The sequence below is a fragment of the Silurus meridionalis genome, chromosome 3 (assembly GCF_014805685.1).
Source record: "Silurus meridionalis isolate SWU-2019-XX chromosome 3, ASM1480568v1, whole genome shotgun sequence".
NCBI lineage: Eukaryota > Metazoa > Chordata > Actinopteri > Siluriformes > Siluridae > Silurus > Silurus meridionalis.
Genome location: NC_060886.1, coordinates 10,133,356 through 10,154,036, shown reverse-complemented (window position 1 = coordinate 10,154,036; position 20,681 = coordinate 10,133,356). Strand labels below are relative to the sequence as shown.

Sequence of the window (20,681 nt, the reverse complement as noted above, 5' to 3'; positions counted from 1 at the left end):
TATAATAATAAAATTTAATTTAAAACTGATGCAGAAGGTGTGTGGTTCTTCCTTAGGTGATGATCCTGATGTTACCTATGAGTGAAGTTAAAAGCCCCTTAGGCCCCACAGAGACACAGAATATATTCCATTGTTTTTGTTTTCTTCCATTGTTTTTTTTTTTTTGTTTTCTACATTTCTACGAATGTAGATGATTATATCTGATCTCAGAGAAATCATTGATTTACTTTGAAACCGATAAAAACATACAGAAATTAAAGTAAAACATGTTATGTAGCATTTCTGCAAAGACTTGATTGCACAGTAATATAACACTAGATTGGGGTCAATTGAACACCAACCTCATTGCATAATGGCTTCTACACAGGTTATAGTAATCTGAAGTTTTAATCTGGGTATGTTAATATTTGCTTGTGGGGGCTGCGATGTCCTAAATACTGTCACTTGCTTTGTATAAAAATTGACCTTTCAAATATTAAACTTACTAATATGATCAGCTTCTTGTATATATATATATATATATATATATATATATATATATATATATATATATATATATAAAAGACAATGCGCTTTTTTACAATGTGCCGAAAGTTTGCTATGATTTAGCTTAACCCTGTACTATAAATGTCACTGATAAATTTCCTGCAAGGAAAAGTCAGAGATGCTTAATCTTAACTATAAAGCATGGTTTCAGTATTTGATTGTTGGCTCCTTACAGATGTCAGCTACAGTATCAGCTGAGTGCAGCATTCTAACAGACTGAATCAAGCTTTTACTGGCTGAAGTAAAGTGAGTGATGTCACCCAGACCATCAGCTGCCTGTCACCTCTGATCACTACTCGTTAGATCACACAGTACTGTTTTATCATTTTCCAAACACACACACACACACACACACACACACACACACACACACACACACACACACACACACACAGCTTCAGTGTATAGTTAGACATATGCTGCTTGTCATAAAAAAAAAATAGTAAAGTTTGAATACAGAATCAGCTGAGTACCAACTAGCACCCCTTAACCTTAAATGACGTACTATAAACAGTAAAACATATTTAATTTAGATCAGCCAGAATGCAGACATATTTGCATTAAAAACTATAAGATTGACTATAAAATTCTTTGATTTGTAGTTTTAGATCAGTTTTAGATCAGTTATCTGATCAATCCTCACAGTTATCTGTCTAGCACTTTGCTAACAAAAGTCAAACATGACAATATCCATGATTTAAAGCGTGGACCCCACCTTTTAGCTTGGATGCCCAGTTGTTGATAAATATATAATTTTCTTGGCTCAGAATTGAACAACGTTTATTCACAGTTGAATCAGTGTCATGGATCAAGATTGATTTAGTGTTGAATTTTGTTTTAAATTTGCAAATCAAAACAACATTGATTTGCAAATTTATCTAAAACATTTTATCTTTCAACACGAAAGTGAAGTAAAACTAACCTAAAAACATTTAAAAAAAAACGAAATAGTCTCAGCTCATTGTGCTTCATTTATATTGTCCCTTTGGGATTAATAAAGTACTCTATCTATCTTACTTATGCACAAGAATATAACATACTACATATGTACATCATACTTTTATGTCCAATTAAAGATCTATGGTCTACATAGCTGTCTTTTATGCACTGTAGGGGGCTGAGTGTGTCAGGATTCAGGACGTCCCATCACTGGGCTATGGGACCCTCAGACAGATGGTGCCAGTTCCATTCTGAAAACATGGGTGTGTCTGCCAAAACAAGCACACACACACACTCACATACTGTATATACACCTTTGGCATGACCCCAAAACATGTCAGTTAATGTCAAAAAGTGCACAACGTACTCACATTTTTGCATCACTATATATATATATATATATATATATATATATATATATATATATATATATATATATATATATATATATATATATTTTTTATTATTATTATTATTTTTATATTATTATTATTTTATTTTATTTTTTACAAAAATTAAGTCGAGATCAAGTAATCAAGTAAATCTTATGATTCTGTAGTTTGTAGAACCACCATAAGCTGCAATAACAAAGTAATCATGTTCTGCATGACATTATCAGTCTTTCATATAATGGTGAAGGAATTTTGTCTCTCTCTTCTTAAAAATGTTTCAGTTTATTAAGGTTTGTGGTTATTTATTTATGCACAGCTCTCTTAAGGTCCTGCCACAGCATTTCATTTAAGTTGAGGTATGAATTTTGTTTGGGCCATTGCAACACTTTGATTATGTCCATTCTGTTGCAGATTTGCTGGCATCATTGTCCGATTGCATGACACAATTTCGGCCGAGCATTAGCTATCACACAGATGGCCACACATTTGACTCATAAAAACTTTTGCATACAGAGGAACCTATGGCCAGCTAAATAACTGCAAAGTTCAAAGGTCTTGAGGCTGCAAAACAAGCCCAAATCTGAATACCCCAGAACAGCAAACTTCTCAAATCTGGGCTTTTATATAAAAGGTAACACTTGCTAAAGATCAATCAATCAAAGGCATTTAATTAACAGCACCTGGCTGCTACTTAAGCCTCTTAAATTCTATGGAAGCGGTAAAGGTGTACTTAGTTTTTTACCATGGCTTTTCTATTTTGGCTTTATTTTTGTCTCACTTTTTTCATACACTATAAGGGGCAAGATGCGATATAAATCTGATGTTGTAGAAGACTAATTTATCCCTTTCATATCCTGGTAAATATACGACTCACTGTACTGTTTGCACTAATGTGGCTCTATCTCTTTTTTCTCTTTCTCTGTTGGCACTTTGCCTGGATGTTAACTACAGTAATGGTGTCCTCCAGGCCTGCAGTCTCTCCCCTAGGTCTCCCTCTCCCCCTCCCCACCCTGACTGCACGCTGAGTGGACTGTGTCGAGCTGTCAGCCACTGGCTGCGGCCTGCTCCGGGATGCTTGTGTGTGTGTGTGTGTGTGTGTGTGTGTGTGTGTGTGTGTTTGTGTGTGTATGTTTTCGTGTATGCATGGGGGCAGAGGTGTAACAGCTCAAGTCGTACGGGGTGTCTGTGTGCCCTGCCGTCGCTGGTCGAGAAAAAGGACAGATTGGTTTTCCAGCTGTCCAAATGAAGGCCCCCACTAGACCCCTTACTGAGGCTACCACATGCCTTGATATCATACACTCTTACACACATGCACACACACTCACACACATGCATGCATGCATAGGCAACATATACATTCATACGTACACACAGCATGACATATACAAAGCTTGCTTATACTACAACGTTTTATAACACACACACACACACACACACACACACACACACACACACACACACACACACACACACACAGAATTATAACTGTACCATATGCATTTCAGTCACACACATACTGTCAAGCATGCCAAACTGTGCTACGACCTTTCTTTTTACCCATGGGGCACTGAACAGACCGCAGTCAACCTACAAACACACACACACACACACACACACACACACACACACACACACACACACACACACACACGAGTATTGCGGATTATTCATACAGAAATAGAAATACTATTTACCATTGTAATTTCAATAATATTGTATTGAAACATTATCAACAACAACAATAATAATAATTTATATTATTATTGATACTATTATAATTGTTCATATCATTATCATTTAGTGGTTCATTGTTTTTGTCTATGTTCAGAAGGAGGAGAAGGATTTCATGTTTGCATTAACGTCTCTGCTTCATTAGCTAAATGAAGACAATTTACGCAGACGTTCCCACCCCATCTTTACCCCATGGACGGCCTTTTGTTATACATACAATTCATATGAAATACCTCCTTGATCTAAGCTCATTGTTTTCGTATGTCACATTTCTTAAGCTCAGTTACACGAAATGATGATCGAAATCTAATGACTGCTGCTAAATCAATGAACAGCAACATAAATTTACACTATGATCAATTTCATCACTTGTTCACACATAGACACATAATTAACCATGTTTTTGCAGTCAGGTTACACCACCGGTCCCCTTTTCCCAATGCTGCACATTATAATTCCCAGTTCGGCCTTGTTAGCTACTCTATTCTTCAGTACCTCTCATAGTCTCCTAACCTGGGAATGCCTATTCCCAACACTGCCTGTTAGCTACACTATCACAGCATGGTTTCTCATTGGTCTCTGGTGGTTTTTTTGCTGTGTGTGTCGTTGTGTGTGTATTGGGGAGTATAGAAAAAAAATATGTGAAGCCCTAAGGAGCATCAGGTAATCTTCTGGGGCAGATAAGGCCAGCTTGTGGTCTGTCTGTGGACAGGCTGTTTCCAAGTTGTGACAGTAAGCAGTGCCTTATGATCACAATTAGACAGAGTCAGACAGAGAGATGGTAGAACTGAAACATACCCTGTAATATATTCACATTTTAAAAAAAAAAGAAAGATGAAATAAAAGTCGTAAAAACATACAATCAATAGATTGGATCCAATATAATACAAGGTCAAACTTTTAATCAGTGACTGCTGTAACAGGAGTTTGGGAGATGGAGACATGGCTCTGCATCTATGTATCCAACACAGTAATGTCATTAAGCGCCAATTTATTTTACACCAAGAAACAAACGACAAGGCTGAAGGGATGAGAAGAAGTATATGTGTCAGTAGAGTTCAGGTGCTAATATAACCAGGACACAATTAAAAATTGTGCTGCATGTCCCCTCTGCTGAACCCAAGGGAGAAAGAGCAAAGAATGAGAAGGAGAGGGGGAGAGATTTGCCGCCTATTTCTCATTAGAGGTCTAGAAATGGACATCAAAACACAGCAGATAATAATCCAGGAGGATTTAACAAGATTACAGTCTAACAGTGGTTCCAGAGACTTCATAGTTCTTTGTTTATTCTCAACCATTATAACAAAAATACAAGAAACAATTTTCCAGTTCTTAAATGCTGCGATAAAGTAACAGTCCCTGTCTCCTTCCCATGACCCACTTCCCCCCTTGTGCATCGTATTGTTGTGTGTTTGCAGGCCACTGAATACACAAGCCTGCCCCTTTTTTTCAGGGGCCACTGGGGGAGCAGGGTCCTCCAATACAGACCTCCACACAAACAGCACAAGAGTTTGAGCAGAAAGGGGTGCGAATCGAAGAGCTGGCCGTGACAGCATGGTGTCCGGACACTGCCGCCATTGTAGGTGCTCACATGCCGTATTGTGCCGCACGACATCATCGCCTAACAGCAGCTGTTGCTGATGGAGGCGGGCGTAATGGTCAGCCGCAATAAATTGAGTAACGCTCAGGCACGAGGAGCATGTTTATGTGTGCTCACTTTGTGTGTGTGTGTGTGTGTGGATGGAGTTTCTTTTAGGCTGCAGATTAAAGATGTGATGTTCGGATCCATTCAAATAACAATTGTATAATTATGTTGCCCAAATATTTTGCTGACTTATTTATCGATAATGCTCAAAGGAACACATGATGGGCAACAACTTAGTCCCATACTTTTTTCCTATGCGCCATGATATATACATTTAAAATGTGAAAAGAAAGAAAATACAAAAAACAAGACTTACAAATAAGCTAGCACGATTGTAATTCATTTTAAATATACTGTATATAAATATACTGAAAATGTTTTACATAAGGTATTAAAAACTGCAAGATTAAAGAGATTCAAAATTGTTATTTGTCACAAACATAATTGTATACAGAATACAACTTGCAGTGAAATGCAAACCTGATCGGGCAAATAAAAGGGACTATAATTAGAAAATTGAAAATATGAGAAAAAAAAGAAAGAGATGAGAAAAAATATTACATAATGATAAAGTGGTAGTTAGAAAACGGAAGTACAGAATATAATGAGGTAAGACAATGACAAACCAAACACAGCAACAGTGACAATGACAATTTCAAATCCAAACATTCAATTAAAAACTGTATGTCTTTAAAATGCAAAGTGTTGCTTTGCCATATAATGTGATATTGCTTACATTACTGTCTTAAATGCTCCCCATTTTTTCATTTGTAGTCAGTAAGTTTTAGCATTTGCAGATTGTTGGTCAGTTCTGAGAAAGTCTTTAGTAAATAATAGTGACTAATGTACAGTATTAATGCAGTCAAACACAGCATTTGAGATTTTGTTAATCTTGTTAAACGAGCTATCAGCTGCTTGTAATTAGCTGTTTATTACTGGGAAAATGCTATTTACCTTGCAAACCTTCAAATTTGTGGCTAGCAAAAATCGTGGTCTGTATACCCTATGCCATGGAAATACAAAACAAGGCGCAGACTACAAACTTGTATACATTTATTTTTATTTAAGGTGTGCTACTTTCCTTTAACAAGTTTGTCTAGCAATTGCCCATTAGCGCTTACATTTCCTGATGAACAGTCTACGTGTCATAGGTATCCCCCTTGTTTTCATCCTCCATTCCTCATTCTCTCCTCCTCTCCTCCTTACTTCCATCAGCAATGCTTAATTGCCAGTAAATGTCATAGCCATTTTCTTCTCCTAAATGAACCCATGGTGCACACCTCTTCCACACATACACATACCAAACACTGGCTAAATTAACTCTCTTGCACCAAGTCAGTGCTGTTCATTAGTGAAGGTAAACACCCAGAGATTTAGAATTAGATATTAAGCACAGAGGCACACCTAACCTTACTTATACTGAATGTGTGTGTGTGTGTGTGTGTGTGTGTGTGTGTGTGTGTGTGTGTGTGTGTGTGTGTGTGAAAGTACAAAATCACTGGGGAAATTAGGCCCAGTAGACTTTGTGTCTTGCCTTGTTATTGTTGCAGTTGAGTGTGTGTGCAGTGGCAAACCAGACAGCCCCAAACTCCTCACACTGCGACAGTAAATTATTCATCTTTACACACCTCCACAATTGACACTCTAATCAGTGGACTATTAGTCCATATCTGCAGAGAGGATCAGATCACCACCACAGATTATCGCTTGTTTTATCCTTGACTTTCCTCACACTGCAGGGTAAATCTGGATTATTATTACTTGAAATCTGCATCTCAAATGACAAAACGCCGAATCTGATTTTCTTGTTTCCTACTGTGATCGCATTTGCTCACATATCCACACTGGTTTTAATAATAAGATCACTGAGTAGCACACAGCATAGAACAGTTTTGAAATTAAAATATAGTCTGTAAACCACTATGTAAGAGTGCATTAAGTTTGTTTGGTGGTCTGGGAAAAATCCTTCCCATACTGAATTTATGACATAATTCTACTATATTTATATGATCTTGAAAAATACAGAAATTCCTGAGCTAAGATGAACTGACCCAACTTCATTTTCTGGTCTGGTTAATCCAAAAGTAAAAAAAACTACAGGAGCATCACAGGCATTTTGACAGGCAAATATCTAAATTATTAGGCTTGTGTATGTTCAAACACCCTGTTAGAAACCTGTGTGAGGAGATATATTTGGAGAGTTGGTTTTACTACTGCATTTGTTAAGATGGCTTCTCAACATACTAAATACTGGAGTTTGTTTTCTCTGAGACATGAAATCACCTTGTCTTTTTAAACTTACAGGAATAGTAGATTTTAGCCACACACCCTTACAAACTGGCTTTAAAGTATAACATATGAGTGATATATTTTATTTCATGAGTGATGCTATATATCATAGTACATTTACCAAACCAAGGTAAAACTGCACAGTAAAATCAAGTTAATATAAATGTGTAGGTTTAAACTAGGGTTTCTTACATACAGTAAATAACACAACTTAATGCCAGGGGTACCTGTATTTGTACCGAGGGTTTTTATTACAGGGCTTTTGTTTCAGTACACATGTTTACCGAAATGTGGCGTAAAATCTGAGTGTGTTTAGTCTTCGCCTTGCACTTTGAGTGCATTTTATTATTTAAATGATCAAAAATAATAATATAGACATTTAGAATTAAGACATTTGTTAAAGTTTGCTGAGATAAGTAGAACAGTTAAGTAGATCATATCTTTAGAAAATTAAATATTAAATGTAGAAACCCCCTAACCCCCACCACACACACACACACACACACACACACACACACACACACACACACACACACACACACACACACACAAACATATCTGTATTACCCAAATGGGGTCTAACAAATGTGAACTATTTAATAATTATTTTTCCATTTATTAAATTTTCATTTAATCAATTTAATTTGTGCCAATTTAAATGATTACTCAACTTAATAATTTGATTTATTCTATTCAATTTTTATAAACTATCATTTTATATAATTTAACCAAGCAGGCATTTTATTTTAAATTGTTTTTTTTAAATGTAAACTGTTAAAATGTTGATGATCACAAATGTTAATAATAATAAACTATGCTAATTAAAAATGACAAGCTATTTCATGTTTTGCGTTTCTTCTCCCTAAACATATATATATATATATATATATATATATATATATATATATATATATATATATATATATATATATATATAATTTTTTTTTAAGCATAACTATTAATGTATTTTTTGCAGTTATGATTATATTTTATTAAAGGACCGGAAAACTTAACAACTTAAAATAAAATAGTTTTAAAATAAGAATAACCTAGTCATTTCTCCAAGTCCAAACCAAGTTAATGTTGTTCAAGTCTTGCATTTTTCATCATTTTGTGTTGAAGTCAAATAAAAAATAAAAAAAACCCACAAAATCTGAATTGGCTGCTCACACAAACGTTTTAACTACACAAATGTGATTAAGATTTACCTGCAAAAAAAATATTTCTTGTTCAAATTACCAAACTGAATTTATCTGAATAAATATGTGTCAGCTTGTGCACATGTTGTCTTAACTGGATCATTGAGCAATGTCTATAAAGACACAGTTTGTCAGCTGTGTGCGGTCTAAAGCATTCTGTGTGATGGGAAAGGATACAGAGGAACTCTGTCTAGTTAAGTCCTGTCAAGTCTCAAAAGTGGAAGATTTGTATTTGGATGTGTGTGTGTTTTCCAGCAGGTTCTTCCATACACACAGCTGTGAACAGGGTGTGAGGGGACCAAAAGCCCCAGACTGCACCAAACATTCCCCTGGCAACAAGACACCACCTGCACCCGTACACACACGCCAATTGAGAATGAGCATCTTAGTGATGAAGGGCTCCAAAACACAGTATGTAAGGACTGTCTGACAGCTATTTCTTTTTTTTCTCTCTCTCTTTCTCTCACTGTCTTTCTTGTCCCTTGTCTGTCTTTTTCTCTCATGCCATCTCTTCTCTGTTCTCCTTCACACAGAGGCCTCTCTCTTCTCCAATAGCTCTTCAATACTCTACTGTCAGCTTCGCTGTATGGTGACCAGATCTTATTGTGCTTCCCACAAACAGTTTGTGTGTGTGTGTGTGTGTGTGTGTGTGTGTGTGTGTGTGTGTGTGTGTGTGTGTTTGTGTGTGTTTGCATGCGTGTGTGTTAGAGAATGAGAGTGATAAGAGGAGCTCTAAGTGTCTATGATATCACTGCACGAGGTGGACATGCCCTCTTTTGTTCTGGGCCTCTGGCAAGACTTCAAGCTGAGATGTAATAGTTTGGGCTGTCAGGTGCATGCGGGTGTTTGTGTGTGAGTCAGTGCCATAACACAATGTTTGTACTGTGGGGGTTTATAGACAGATGGTTGTCTGCCTAGTCCACTGGGGCAGTCAAAAGTTTTCTTTTAACTTTCTCTTGCCATTATGAATAAATAATAATAATAATAATAATAATAATAATAATAATAATAATAATAATAATCCAAGTCATATTGCATATGCTTTTACTTAATCTATTAATATATTCATTTATCATGTTATCACTGCTGTCAGTGAAACAAAAAATAACTGTTTTTTAAAATATAAATATCACAGTTGTTGGCTTGTTAATGGGAATAAATTAAAGACTCAAATTGAATGTTGTAGCTTAGTGATAAAGGATGTAGGGACCTAGTTTCAGTTTAAACCAAACAGTACCTTTAAATTAGAATTTTAAATCAAAATGGAGGGAATACAAAATCATCCAATCTAAGTCTAATACTAACCGAGTAACCTATACTGTAAATAGCAACATTTTGGCACAGAACTCTTTTGAACAGAAACATTCCCTGGAATGCCGTAAGCCACATTCTGCACGCTATATTTTATAGATTCACTTTTACCACTACATTTAAAATAAGTTTAATAACAAATTATTTTACATTTTATGAAGGTTTCTATACTTGAAGACAGTAGATGAACAAAACTATACGTATTTGAAAACACTGACGTTATTGTACTACATTACAAATTTCATACAACTGTATAATAATCATATGTTGAAAAGAACACAATTTACATGTGTGTGTGTATATATATATCTTCTGATAGGTGCAAGATATTAACATCCAGGTGATATACATGTAGCAGTGTTGAAAGAGAACCAAAAATAATGTTTTCTTGGGTAATCTTTTTGAAAACAGCCTATAAAAAGCCTAAGAAAAATATATTATGAAAAGACTCCTTGTTCTATAACGGATGCACTTTTATTTATATAAAGAAATAATGCTCAACATACACAGGAATCTTCTCGGCCACAACCATCTGGTGCCAATTTTTTTCTGTCTTGTTCATTAAGCTGTATTGCAGCAATGATATTTTCTTTAATATTCAAATTCTGTTTGTCATTTTAAGATGTGTGTGTGTGTGTGTGTGTGTGTGTGTGTGTGTGTGTGTGTGTGTGTGTGTGTGTGTGTGTGTGTGTGTGTGTGTGTGTTTCACACCTGTGTGAGACCCTCGCTGTGCTACAAGCCTCCCTGCATAGAGACACAGCACCAGTAAACACACATCAGTGTCCCTCAGCAGGAGAGGACAAACAGAGAAAGAGAGAGAGAGAGAGAGAGAGAGAGAGAGAGAGAGAGAGAGAGAGAGAAAGAGAGAGAGAGAGAAAGAGAGATTAAATAACAGTTATTACAATCACAATCATATGTCCATCATCATTGGTCAATGGCATATAGGAAGGTTTTTGAGTATAAGGTTCTTTTTGTTACTGTCAAGAAAAGACATAAACTCATTGTAACATCAATGAGTATTTGTTTATTATTGTCAGACAAGTTTCTTTCTCTCTCTCTCTCTCTCTCTCTCTCTCTCTCTCTCTGTCTATCTCTCCAGCTTTGGGTCAACTCCAACTCTCTGACGCTTTCTGACAGTATGCTAATACATGTAAATGAGACTCCAGGCGAGCCAAGTGGCACCTGACCTGCAGAGACCAGGAGTGACCTGTATGTGTGTGTTGCTGTGAGTATAGGTGTATGTGTGTAAGAGAAAGTGTGATCATGCCCCTTCTAACACAGTGCACTTTGTAACCCACACCACCCTTTTTGCTCGGAGCCCTGGGTATGCTTAAGGACATCAGGATGTCTACCACAGTAAATACCTTACATTTTAGCATGGCAACAATGCAGTAATTGTATATGAAGGTCAAAATGGATTGCTTGGTTATGAAAACTGACTACAAATGAACAGTTCCAGAGATGTATCGGATTTATAAAAGATTCACTGCTGCACATTATTATATTATTGACTATGTGAATGATCTTATTAGTTGTGATCTTTTTATTATGATCTTATTAGTTCAAGGGCTGTCACTAGCAGTGTAATTTTGTTTTCCCTCATTGTTTACTTAACATGACCTTAATGCACAAGTACTTTACAGGCATGAAACTTTAAATATACAATCCTATATAACCTTAACATCTGAACAAATAATATGAACCTGGCAGATGGCCAATTTTTACTCATGAAATATAGAAGAAATGAGCTGCCACAGAGATTAAATATGCAACATTTTGTATGAATGCAAGGCAGATCTCTATGTCTCTATGAAAAGTCCTACATTTTAAGGTTAGGTGTGTTCTGCTTGGATATCATTCCACACTTATATTGATGGCATTTGACAGTTGCCCTTATCCGGAGTGACTTACAAAGAGTTTTGGAGTCTCCATAAATAAATACCTTCTAATGCTGGTTCATTAGAACACAGACAAAAAATACCATCAGCCTAAAACTCATTTAGGAGACAATATTTGACAAAAGTTTGAGATATAGTTAAACTAATTATATATTACCCTGTGATATTAAAATGATTTATTACTAATATTAATCAAAAGTAAACCTGCATTTCCCTCTGTCCTAACAGCTGTTTGATAGATGTTCATGCTGGCTATAACCTGTTTTTATTTTTATTTTTTTTTTCACTCACTTAATGTATAAATGAAGACAGCTGGTTTTATAGAAAATGCTGGTCCAGAAGTTGACACATTGACACAAGGACACATTTTTGCTATTTAGACGAGGTGGAGTAAATGCTTTTTTTTTTTATATCCTGGGAATTTGACTGAATATCTGTGACATGATTATTAAAACTGTTGATAAAACTAAATTTTATTCTCTTAACTATAAAATGCATCAAAAATAGATGAAATGTTAAACACCCTCAGTAAGGCATTATATTTAATTTCTATTACTACCTTTAACTTTTTTTTTTTACTTCTTATTTTTTTTCTATATTTAGCATCTTTTTTTTTTGTCCCTGCAGATTGCTGTCTTTAATGGAATTGGTAGAAGCAATAATCAAGTCACTATCAGCACTACAGAACAATTCAGTCTATCTTGTCTATACAAATGTGCAGCTACGCCATAATTTGTAAAGTTGGGAGTAATTTACATTGTGGCCCAGTTTAAGAGTACAGCCACATTTATGAATTCTGCGGAGCATCATGCTTTGACCCTGCCGGCTGGTTTTGGCATTCCAGCAGGCTGGAGAAGAGAAGGTCTGACCCTGCTCCTCTCTCTCTCTCTCTCTCTCTCTCTCTCTCTCTCTTTCTCTTTTGTCCTCGCTCACTTTCCTTCTCTCCTTCTCTGCAACTGCCCTTGGGCCAGTGTGTCTTTAGGTTTGTGCTGGTCAGCACAACGTCTGTCTGCCTTCTGGCTGAGTTCTGCTGTCAGTACAACTCCAGAGGGTGTGTGTGTGTGTGTGTGTTTGTGTGTGTGTGTGTGTGTGTGTGTGTGTGTGTGTGTATAGTTTGGCACTGTTGTCAGTTTGCCCCAGAAGAGAAACGCGGTGTATATGTTTGGGGAGGGCAGAGGGGGGAATGGTGGAGTGTGAGAGGAGGTTGAAGTAAAATGGCTCCAGTCCAGACCTTGTCTATAAATGACACACTCGCACACATAAACCGTTTGCCCTTTGCTGTCTCTGTCTCTGATGTGCAGCAGAGTGCACAAGGGAGAAAGAGGAGGGCAGGACAGTATCACTCACATTTACAGCATCACTTACTCATTCACACAAACATGTCCTCGGGCTCACTAACACACACACACACACACACACACACACACACACACACACACACACACACACACACACACACGTTGTGTCATTTAAAAATAATTATGAATGCATTAAAGCAATTTTTGGTTTTATGTGGAAAGAAATGTATAATTATAATAATAATAACAATACATATTATTATTATTATTATTATTATTATTATTATTATTATTATTATTATTTTATTATTTCATTATTATTGCCATTGTAAATAATACACTTTCAGCAAGACATATTTTGTCTCCGAAATTTTCCCTCATTTTAAATTAAAAAAAAAAAATTTGAAAAATCAAGCGTTTATTCTATCTACAAATATACAAATATATCATCAATTAATTAATAATTTTAAAATTTATTACAGTAGGTTACATTTAATTAAGCATAATCAAACATTTTTATTTCATTTTATTTATTGTTATTTTATGCTAATGGACATGTCAATACAATCTTTTTTGTGTGTTGAAGAAATAAAAGACAAATGATCTTATAAAATGAAAGAAATAGAAATAGAAACATAGTTATAAAAACAGTAAAAAAGATGACCTAGAGGTAACACATTTTCTAGATGCACATTTTTTAATTATAAATAAAAATATTTGACTTGACTGCATGAACATTTATATATTTGTCTAGTTTAATTTACAGTAGAAATCTAATTAAGTATACACACACATACACACAAACACACACACACACACACACACACACACACACACACACACACACACACCAACTGTTTACGATACTCTTAAGTACTGGTGCCTTTCTCCTACCCGTACTGATTGTATTTGCTTAGCTCTTCTGCTGAAGTGAGATATATAGCTAATGCTGTTTGGGAATCACTTGTAGGGAAGTGAGATAGATGGTGTTTGCTAGACTGCCTCCACTGACTACTTTATTTCTTTCTCTCTCTTTAGACCCTTATTATAACCTGGACCTCAGGAGTAAGCTCTTGGAGATTGGTGCATTATATGTTTTATGACAATGATGTGTAACATCATTTATATAAATTCACTGCTAGCTTAAATATGGCCTCTTTCTAATAGAATGTACTGTACATTTACAATAAATTAAAACTTTTAATGTTTACAGAATATCAAATAAAATCTAATGGACATATTCACGGTGTATTAAAATATCTGCGCTGTATACTGAAAATAGATGCAACCTAACAAGAGATTTTGAGTTTGCATTAATTAAGAGGATTATTTTAAACTTGCTCAATTATCAAATATAAAAAAATGTGTTATGTACTGAACATACTCACCTATATGTGCAAATGCTAAATGTACATTTTATAAGCTAATTGTGATAAGTGTTCTGATTGTAACATGTTGCTGATGAGGCTAAATCATGAGGACTGAGTCATTTTACAAGACCCTACAAACGGATTAGGAATTTGGTAGTAAAACTGTTGTCATCCTTACGCTGTTCCTGTAGAATGTCTACCCAAGCAGCACTAACTGTGAAAAACTAACCCGTCTAGCAGAGCACAAAGGCCAGCTAACCCTTACTCAGTGTCTTCTAACACACACACACACACACTCACAGACTCCCCACGATGTGGTGGCTGGTTGACAAGCCTGTCTGCCAAACAACTCAATTAAGCAGAAAAGAAGGGGAAGAAAAGCCGAGAGAGAACAGAGGAGTAAGAGAAGGGAGCGAAAGAAAGAGGCCTGTTCCCTGTCAGCTGCTTTGCCAGGGTGAAAGGGGGCTCGCCAAGAGAAAAGAGTGCAGCATGGAAGAAAAGGGAGAGTGAGAATAGAGGGCGAGCTCTGTGATGTGTTAACTGGCATTGCTGCCCTCGGGCAAGCTCAGGGAAACAGGTCAAACTGGGAGCCAAAGGGTCATTGCCACGCCAACAGAGACACCCTGGCTGGAAAGTGTGTTGGTAAGCGTGCGTGTGTTTGCTCTTCTCTTCACACTAACGGAGTTAACTGTGCCAGAATGGACATGAGAAAAGTCTGTGTGTGTGTGTGTGTGTGTGTGTGTTTGCTTTCCCCTTCACACAGTAGATAGGTTGAAGTCTGCCACTTTTAAAAATCTCATCATAATTTCAATCATAAAACTTATTTAATTAACACATTTTATTAAACACTAATAAATCACACACAGACACACACTGAAACACACAGACACATTTAAATAAATATTTCTACTGATGTTAATCAGGCTATGGCATGTGAATTAGGTTTAACAATAACTATTTGTTAAATTTGTCTAGAAACTGAATCCATCCCTGAGGCTTATGCAAAACCAGTAAATTTTATGATTTAATGCAATTTAATGATTATTCTACATAAAAGTTTAATTGTACACCAGTTTGCTCCTCTGCTTATAATTTTGAGCCATTGAGGAAACTGGTAAATGAGGGAACTGTATTGGAAACTTGTGTGTGTGCTATAAGTAAGAGCAGAGTGGAGGGTTAATGGCACAGGTCATTACTAGGTTCAGTTTAGTGAGTATACTGGCTTGAGCTTTACTGTGGTCAGGAATTTAAGGGGATGGGGGTACAGGGGATGTTGAGTTAAAGAGATAAATACGAGGGGTGGGAAATGAACAGGGCCTGCAGGTTCACCCGCCTTCTTCTCCTTATCCCCTCTTACCATTCACATGCTCAAATTTATTGCTCAGCATTTCCTATCCCTGAGACTCCCCACGTTGAATCCAATGACTCCGAGAAAAGACGGAAAGAGGAGAAGAGAGGAGAAAAGACGAGACAAGAGAAAACAGAAGACAGTAGCTTTTGAACAAAAAGAAAAAGAAAGAGAAGAAGAGGCTTTATTACAGTGGAGAAAAAAGAAAAGCTTAGAAAAAAGGGAAGAGGATTCCAAACCTTCATTGTCAATAGGACTTATCTCCAGAAGATCCTTAGTTCTGGCTTAATCTGTGAGTCACTCAACAGCCCTCTTACAAATTGCTAATCAAGATAATCTATTTTAAAACATTACATTTGCAATACTTTCAGTGCCTAAACCTGTTCTAGATCTATCTGTGTGTATGTGTGATATACTCTCATTCTGCAGTCTGAGAGACGTTGGAAATTGCCTCGAGTACCGAAAGAAAGAATCCAGGCCACAGAGAAATAAATCTTCAAAATTCCCAGTCGGTCTGAAAGGAGGAGTGGAGGCCTTCTCACTCTCATTCTTTTAACCAAAAGCCAAACGATGGATGGCCCTCAATTAGTCTTCAACTACATTCACACACATTTACACAATTCAACCAAAGCTGAACTGAAAAAATAGGTTAAACTATAAAATCTATTATTAATTATAAGCTGTGAATTTTTTTTTTATATATAATACTACATAAAAACAATATTACATTATTGTAAACCAACAATGAACATGCTCACATGCTAAAATATCTGAAAAGGTCTTAATAGGCAGTGTACATTTCCATGCACAATGTTTTACCACGATAGTGCTTATAAATGTGAACTATGACTGGTCTAAAGGTGATGCTTCATTTTCTTAAACAGTACAGCTATGACAGTACTCCTGCATTACTTATGCTAACATTCTAATTCTACTTACACAGGCAGTTATATTCGTTATATTGAATATATTATTGTAATATATGTATAAATTATTTTATATAATTATGCTATACAATGCAGTCATATATCATTATATTTAGTAAATAACAATGAGTCAGTCCTGTCCTACTGTCTTCTGCCTGTTTCTTTTTGTTTTGAGGGGTTTGGGGGTTAAAGCCAGAACACAAAGAAAGAGAAGACCTCTACATCTTTCAGACAATAAAGCTCTGCAGCATCAGAAAGAGAGAGAAATAAAGGTCTGAGCTGAATAAGAGAGTAAAACTTGAAGCAATCCAACTCAGGACAGCTATATGTAAATATAAAGAACCACAAGTTAACGTGTATTTATGTGAGTCCTTGCAAGAATTGAGGTTTTAAGTCGGAATCTTTGATCTTTCACACTTCTTAGCTGCCCCCTCCTTTTTTTCTTCTCTTGTAAGAAAATCAGGCTCTATTAGGCTTAATCTTACTTAATGGCATCTACCTCACTCTTTGTCTCACCCTATGGGTAACAGGCTCCCTCCATTCAATGAACTGCCCTCTTTCACTTGCTTGTCCAAGATAATCCCCCTCTCACCACTGGGCCAATTATTCCTACTATTTTATCATCATTATTATGATTATGATCAGCATTATCATGCACACTGCCCTTGTCCCATCGCTAGGACTGTCTCCGCTTTCACTCCTGGCGCCTTTTCTATTCAGAGTGAAAAGAGGGCTGCTCTTTACCACTAGGGTGCTAGACGTCAGAGTCTTGGGTGCTTGTTTCTAGTTTCGAAGGGCGAACTCTTTTGATGGAAACACATTTTCTGGGCGTTTGAACGTATTGTGAGGAGCGAGTAACAAGTAATGAGTATGCAGCACACCAGCCCGACTAAACGGCCCCTTACCTCTCCAAGCAGGCGATGAAGAAGGGAGGGGAGGAAGAGAAGGAGTGTGCAGTAATTACGGGGGCAGGTTTTGATGTTTGGGTTTTATTTAGAAGGACTGAATGGAAGTTTGAGGTGGGGTATAGAAGTAAAGCTGGGGGTTAGAAGACGGTTGTAGTGCTCCTGTAAGCTGCACCGCCCTGTTGCATGAAGAGGGTTGGAGTAATTATTTCAAACTGCTAGGTCTTGCATTTACTTATAGGAGGATCACACACCCACCACACACACAATGAAATCACAAAAGCACAAAAGCAGGATGAAGAAAAATTTACAGAATGGAAAAGACTACAGTGTATATCTACTGTGTTATTTAGCTCTATACTTCAGAAGTACATGCTAACACACAAAAATGTATACACTTTTTGCTCTTTCTTCATAAACATTTATTGTATGTAATGAGAAATCCATAAAATGGCAATTTTTTCCATCTTTGCACATTTAACTAACAAGATTATTTAACTATTAAAGTTAATTTCCGAAACAAGTGTACTTTTTCAAAATACACTTTTGACAAAAGTAAAATAAAAATGAAAGAAATGTTGCTACATTTATTTTGAAGTGGACATTACACTACATTGTTTTATTATCAATTTATAAAAAATTATTTACACAATCAGGAGTAACAAAAGAAGTCAACTGATTTGCCTTTATGAAAGTAATTTTTTGAAAGGAGCAATTATTGTCATTCCCTCATAAGTTTAGTCATTTCTGGAAGCGAGATGTAGGAGTTGCATGAACCACTCTTGGTACCCGACACACTCGGCAGGGGCATAGTGGTCCCCCTGTCACCCCCCGTGACCCCCATGGTACAGAGTCCTCTGGAGTTGGGGCACTGTTCAGTGGCAGTGAGGAACACTGGGCCAGTCCAAGTTGCTGTTCTGCTGAGCTGAGCAAGAGCTGTCCTGGACCAGTGAAAAATGGCCACCCTCTTGTCAGAAGCAGGTGTGGTACAGTCCCCCCGATACTGACCTCACCTAGCAGCCGCCTCATCTCCTGGAGGGAGGAGCCAAGGAGCAGGATGTAGTTGCGGGCCAAGACCAGCGTGGAGATCTTTGAAAGACGGCGGCCGTTCGAAGAAGCTCCAAGGGGTAGATAAGGATGCTGCAACCCTGCTCCTGCCCCCAAGGATGAGGTTGTGGAAGAAGAGTATGGTACCATCACCTCCCTCAAAGCATCCATGGCCAAGTTTAAATCTTGCATTCTCTTCCTCTCACGGCTGTTGATTTTCCGTCTGAGTTCCTGCTGCTCCTCTAAGCTGAGCTCTCGAGGAAATTTAGGGTGTCTCTGAGGGCTCTGGAGACCCCCAGAGCTAGAACCTGATCCTCCAACTCCTGTAACTCCTGTAACCATTCCTGATCTGGGCATGAGCTCATAAAATGTGCCCTCTCTGTGTCCAATGCCCCTGAGACTAGACACAGGCTGCATGCTTCTGAGGTCTTAAAAACACCCCCTCAAAACTGCACTTGCACCACAGATCAATGATATGCTCACAAAAGTCCAATACAGAGCTAAATCACAGCAATAGATCCAGGAGAGTCTAAGTCCAGCCAGGATAGAAATAATTACTGCTATTGATTCTTGATTCAAAACACTTCCACTTGGATTAATCCAATAACAGTTCTAGAATTTAACCTCCAGTGAAGAAGTTTCTGAGTCCACACTCATCCACTAAGTAACTGGCAGGCAAAAAACAATGAATAAAATACAAAAGAAATCTAAAGCAAACAAAATATGATCGTGTGAATCCTCTTGATATCCTTTGACTGATACTGTCCTAGGATAACAGATCTGTCCAAGTAGACATCTCTGCCATGCAGTCTCTGGCTGGACCACACTCTCAGAGCATAGGGAGCAAATGAGGAAGAGAAGACACAGGTAATGAGCTAATGCTGCAATTAACTCGTTCTCTTCTCCTCCCTCCCAAGAAGGCAAAAAGCTACAAAACAGTCACATCCTCTATTTTGACATTCTATCTATAATCCTGCCCCTTAAGGGAAGTTACAGAGAAAAGGGAGACAGAGAGAGAGAAAGAGTGAATGATGCCATGTTCAAAACAAGGAAATAAAGGAAGTGTTTTTGAAATGAAAGGATGCGAATAGTGAGGAGGTTATAGCAAGTGGTTAGAGCAACCGGTGTTGTCTGCCTGGTGAATACTATTATGGCATCCACACTCACACTCGCACAATTTTACACATGACAGACAGGAACTGCAGTAAAAGAGCAATCACCATGCCAGGCACCTGCAGAGCAACAGAACACAACCTGCCTGTATTATGTGAATGTGTATGTGGGGGCTGTGTGTTTTTCTACAATTTAACCTATAAAAGCCAGCCTGTGATGGATTAGAGCTGCTTGTTTGTCCGCTGTGTGTGTTTTGTGTGCGAGTGTGTGCATATATACATGTCTGTGTGTGCATCCATGAAAAGAAACAGCAACAGAAAGAAGGAGCGAGGGACAGGCCAGAAAGGGACACCTGCACCGCCACAGAGACAGAGAGAGGAGATGAAAAAGAGGGGCAAAGAAAGAACCTGGTGTCCACCCACCCCACTGCCCCCCTCCACTCTCTCCATCCTTCCTTCCAGCTTGCGGGGGCTGAATGGTGTGGTGTGGGGGAGATCACATCCGTACCCCTGCCCCCAGCATCCACTGCTCCCCTTTATCACCAGGCTGCTGTGGGTTAGGGCCCATTGGAGCCAGGCAGGGGCATGAGGGCTGTCTTTGTGGGGTCCTCGGTGTGCTCCGGCTGGGCCAAGCTGGCCGGCCAGGCCTCTGTTTCTGGATCTGCACCTGGAGCTTCAATCAGCTCATTCACACCGAGCCTGTTTCCTGTGGACACTACTAAAAC

The 20,681-nt window shown here is 37.6% G+C and overlaps 1 protein-coding gene across 1 annotated transcript; it reads right to left on the bottom strand.

Moving 5' to 3' along the window:
- Positions 1 to 18,242: 18,242 nt before the first annotated feature.
- On the bottom strand, positions 18,243 to 20,437 carry olig1 (oligodendrocyte transcription factor 1). Its single transcript, XM_046845495.1, has one exon. It carries the CDS (start codon positions 19,259 to 19,261, stop codon positions 18,539 to 18,541), a length of 723 nt encoding a protein of 240 aa, XP_046701451.1. The 5' UTR covers positions 19,262 to 20,437; the 3' UTR covers positions 18,243 to 18,538.
- Positions 20,438 to 20,681: the final 244 nt, after the last annotated feature.

Excerpts from the sequence above, each read along its gene's own strand:
- olig1 (XM_046845495.1), bottom strand. The coding sequence starts at position 19,261 with ATGCAGCCTGTGTCTAGTCTCAGGGGCATTGGACACAGAGAGGGCACA.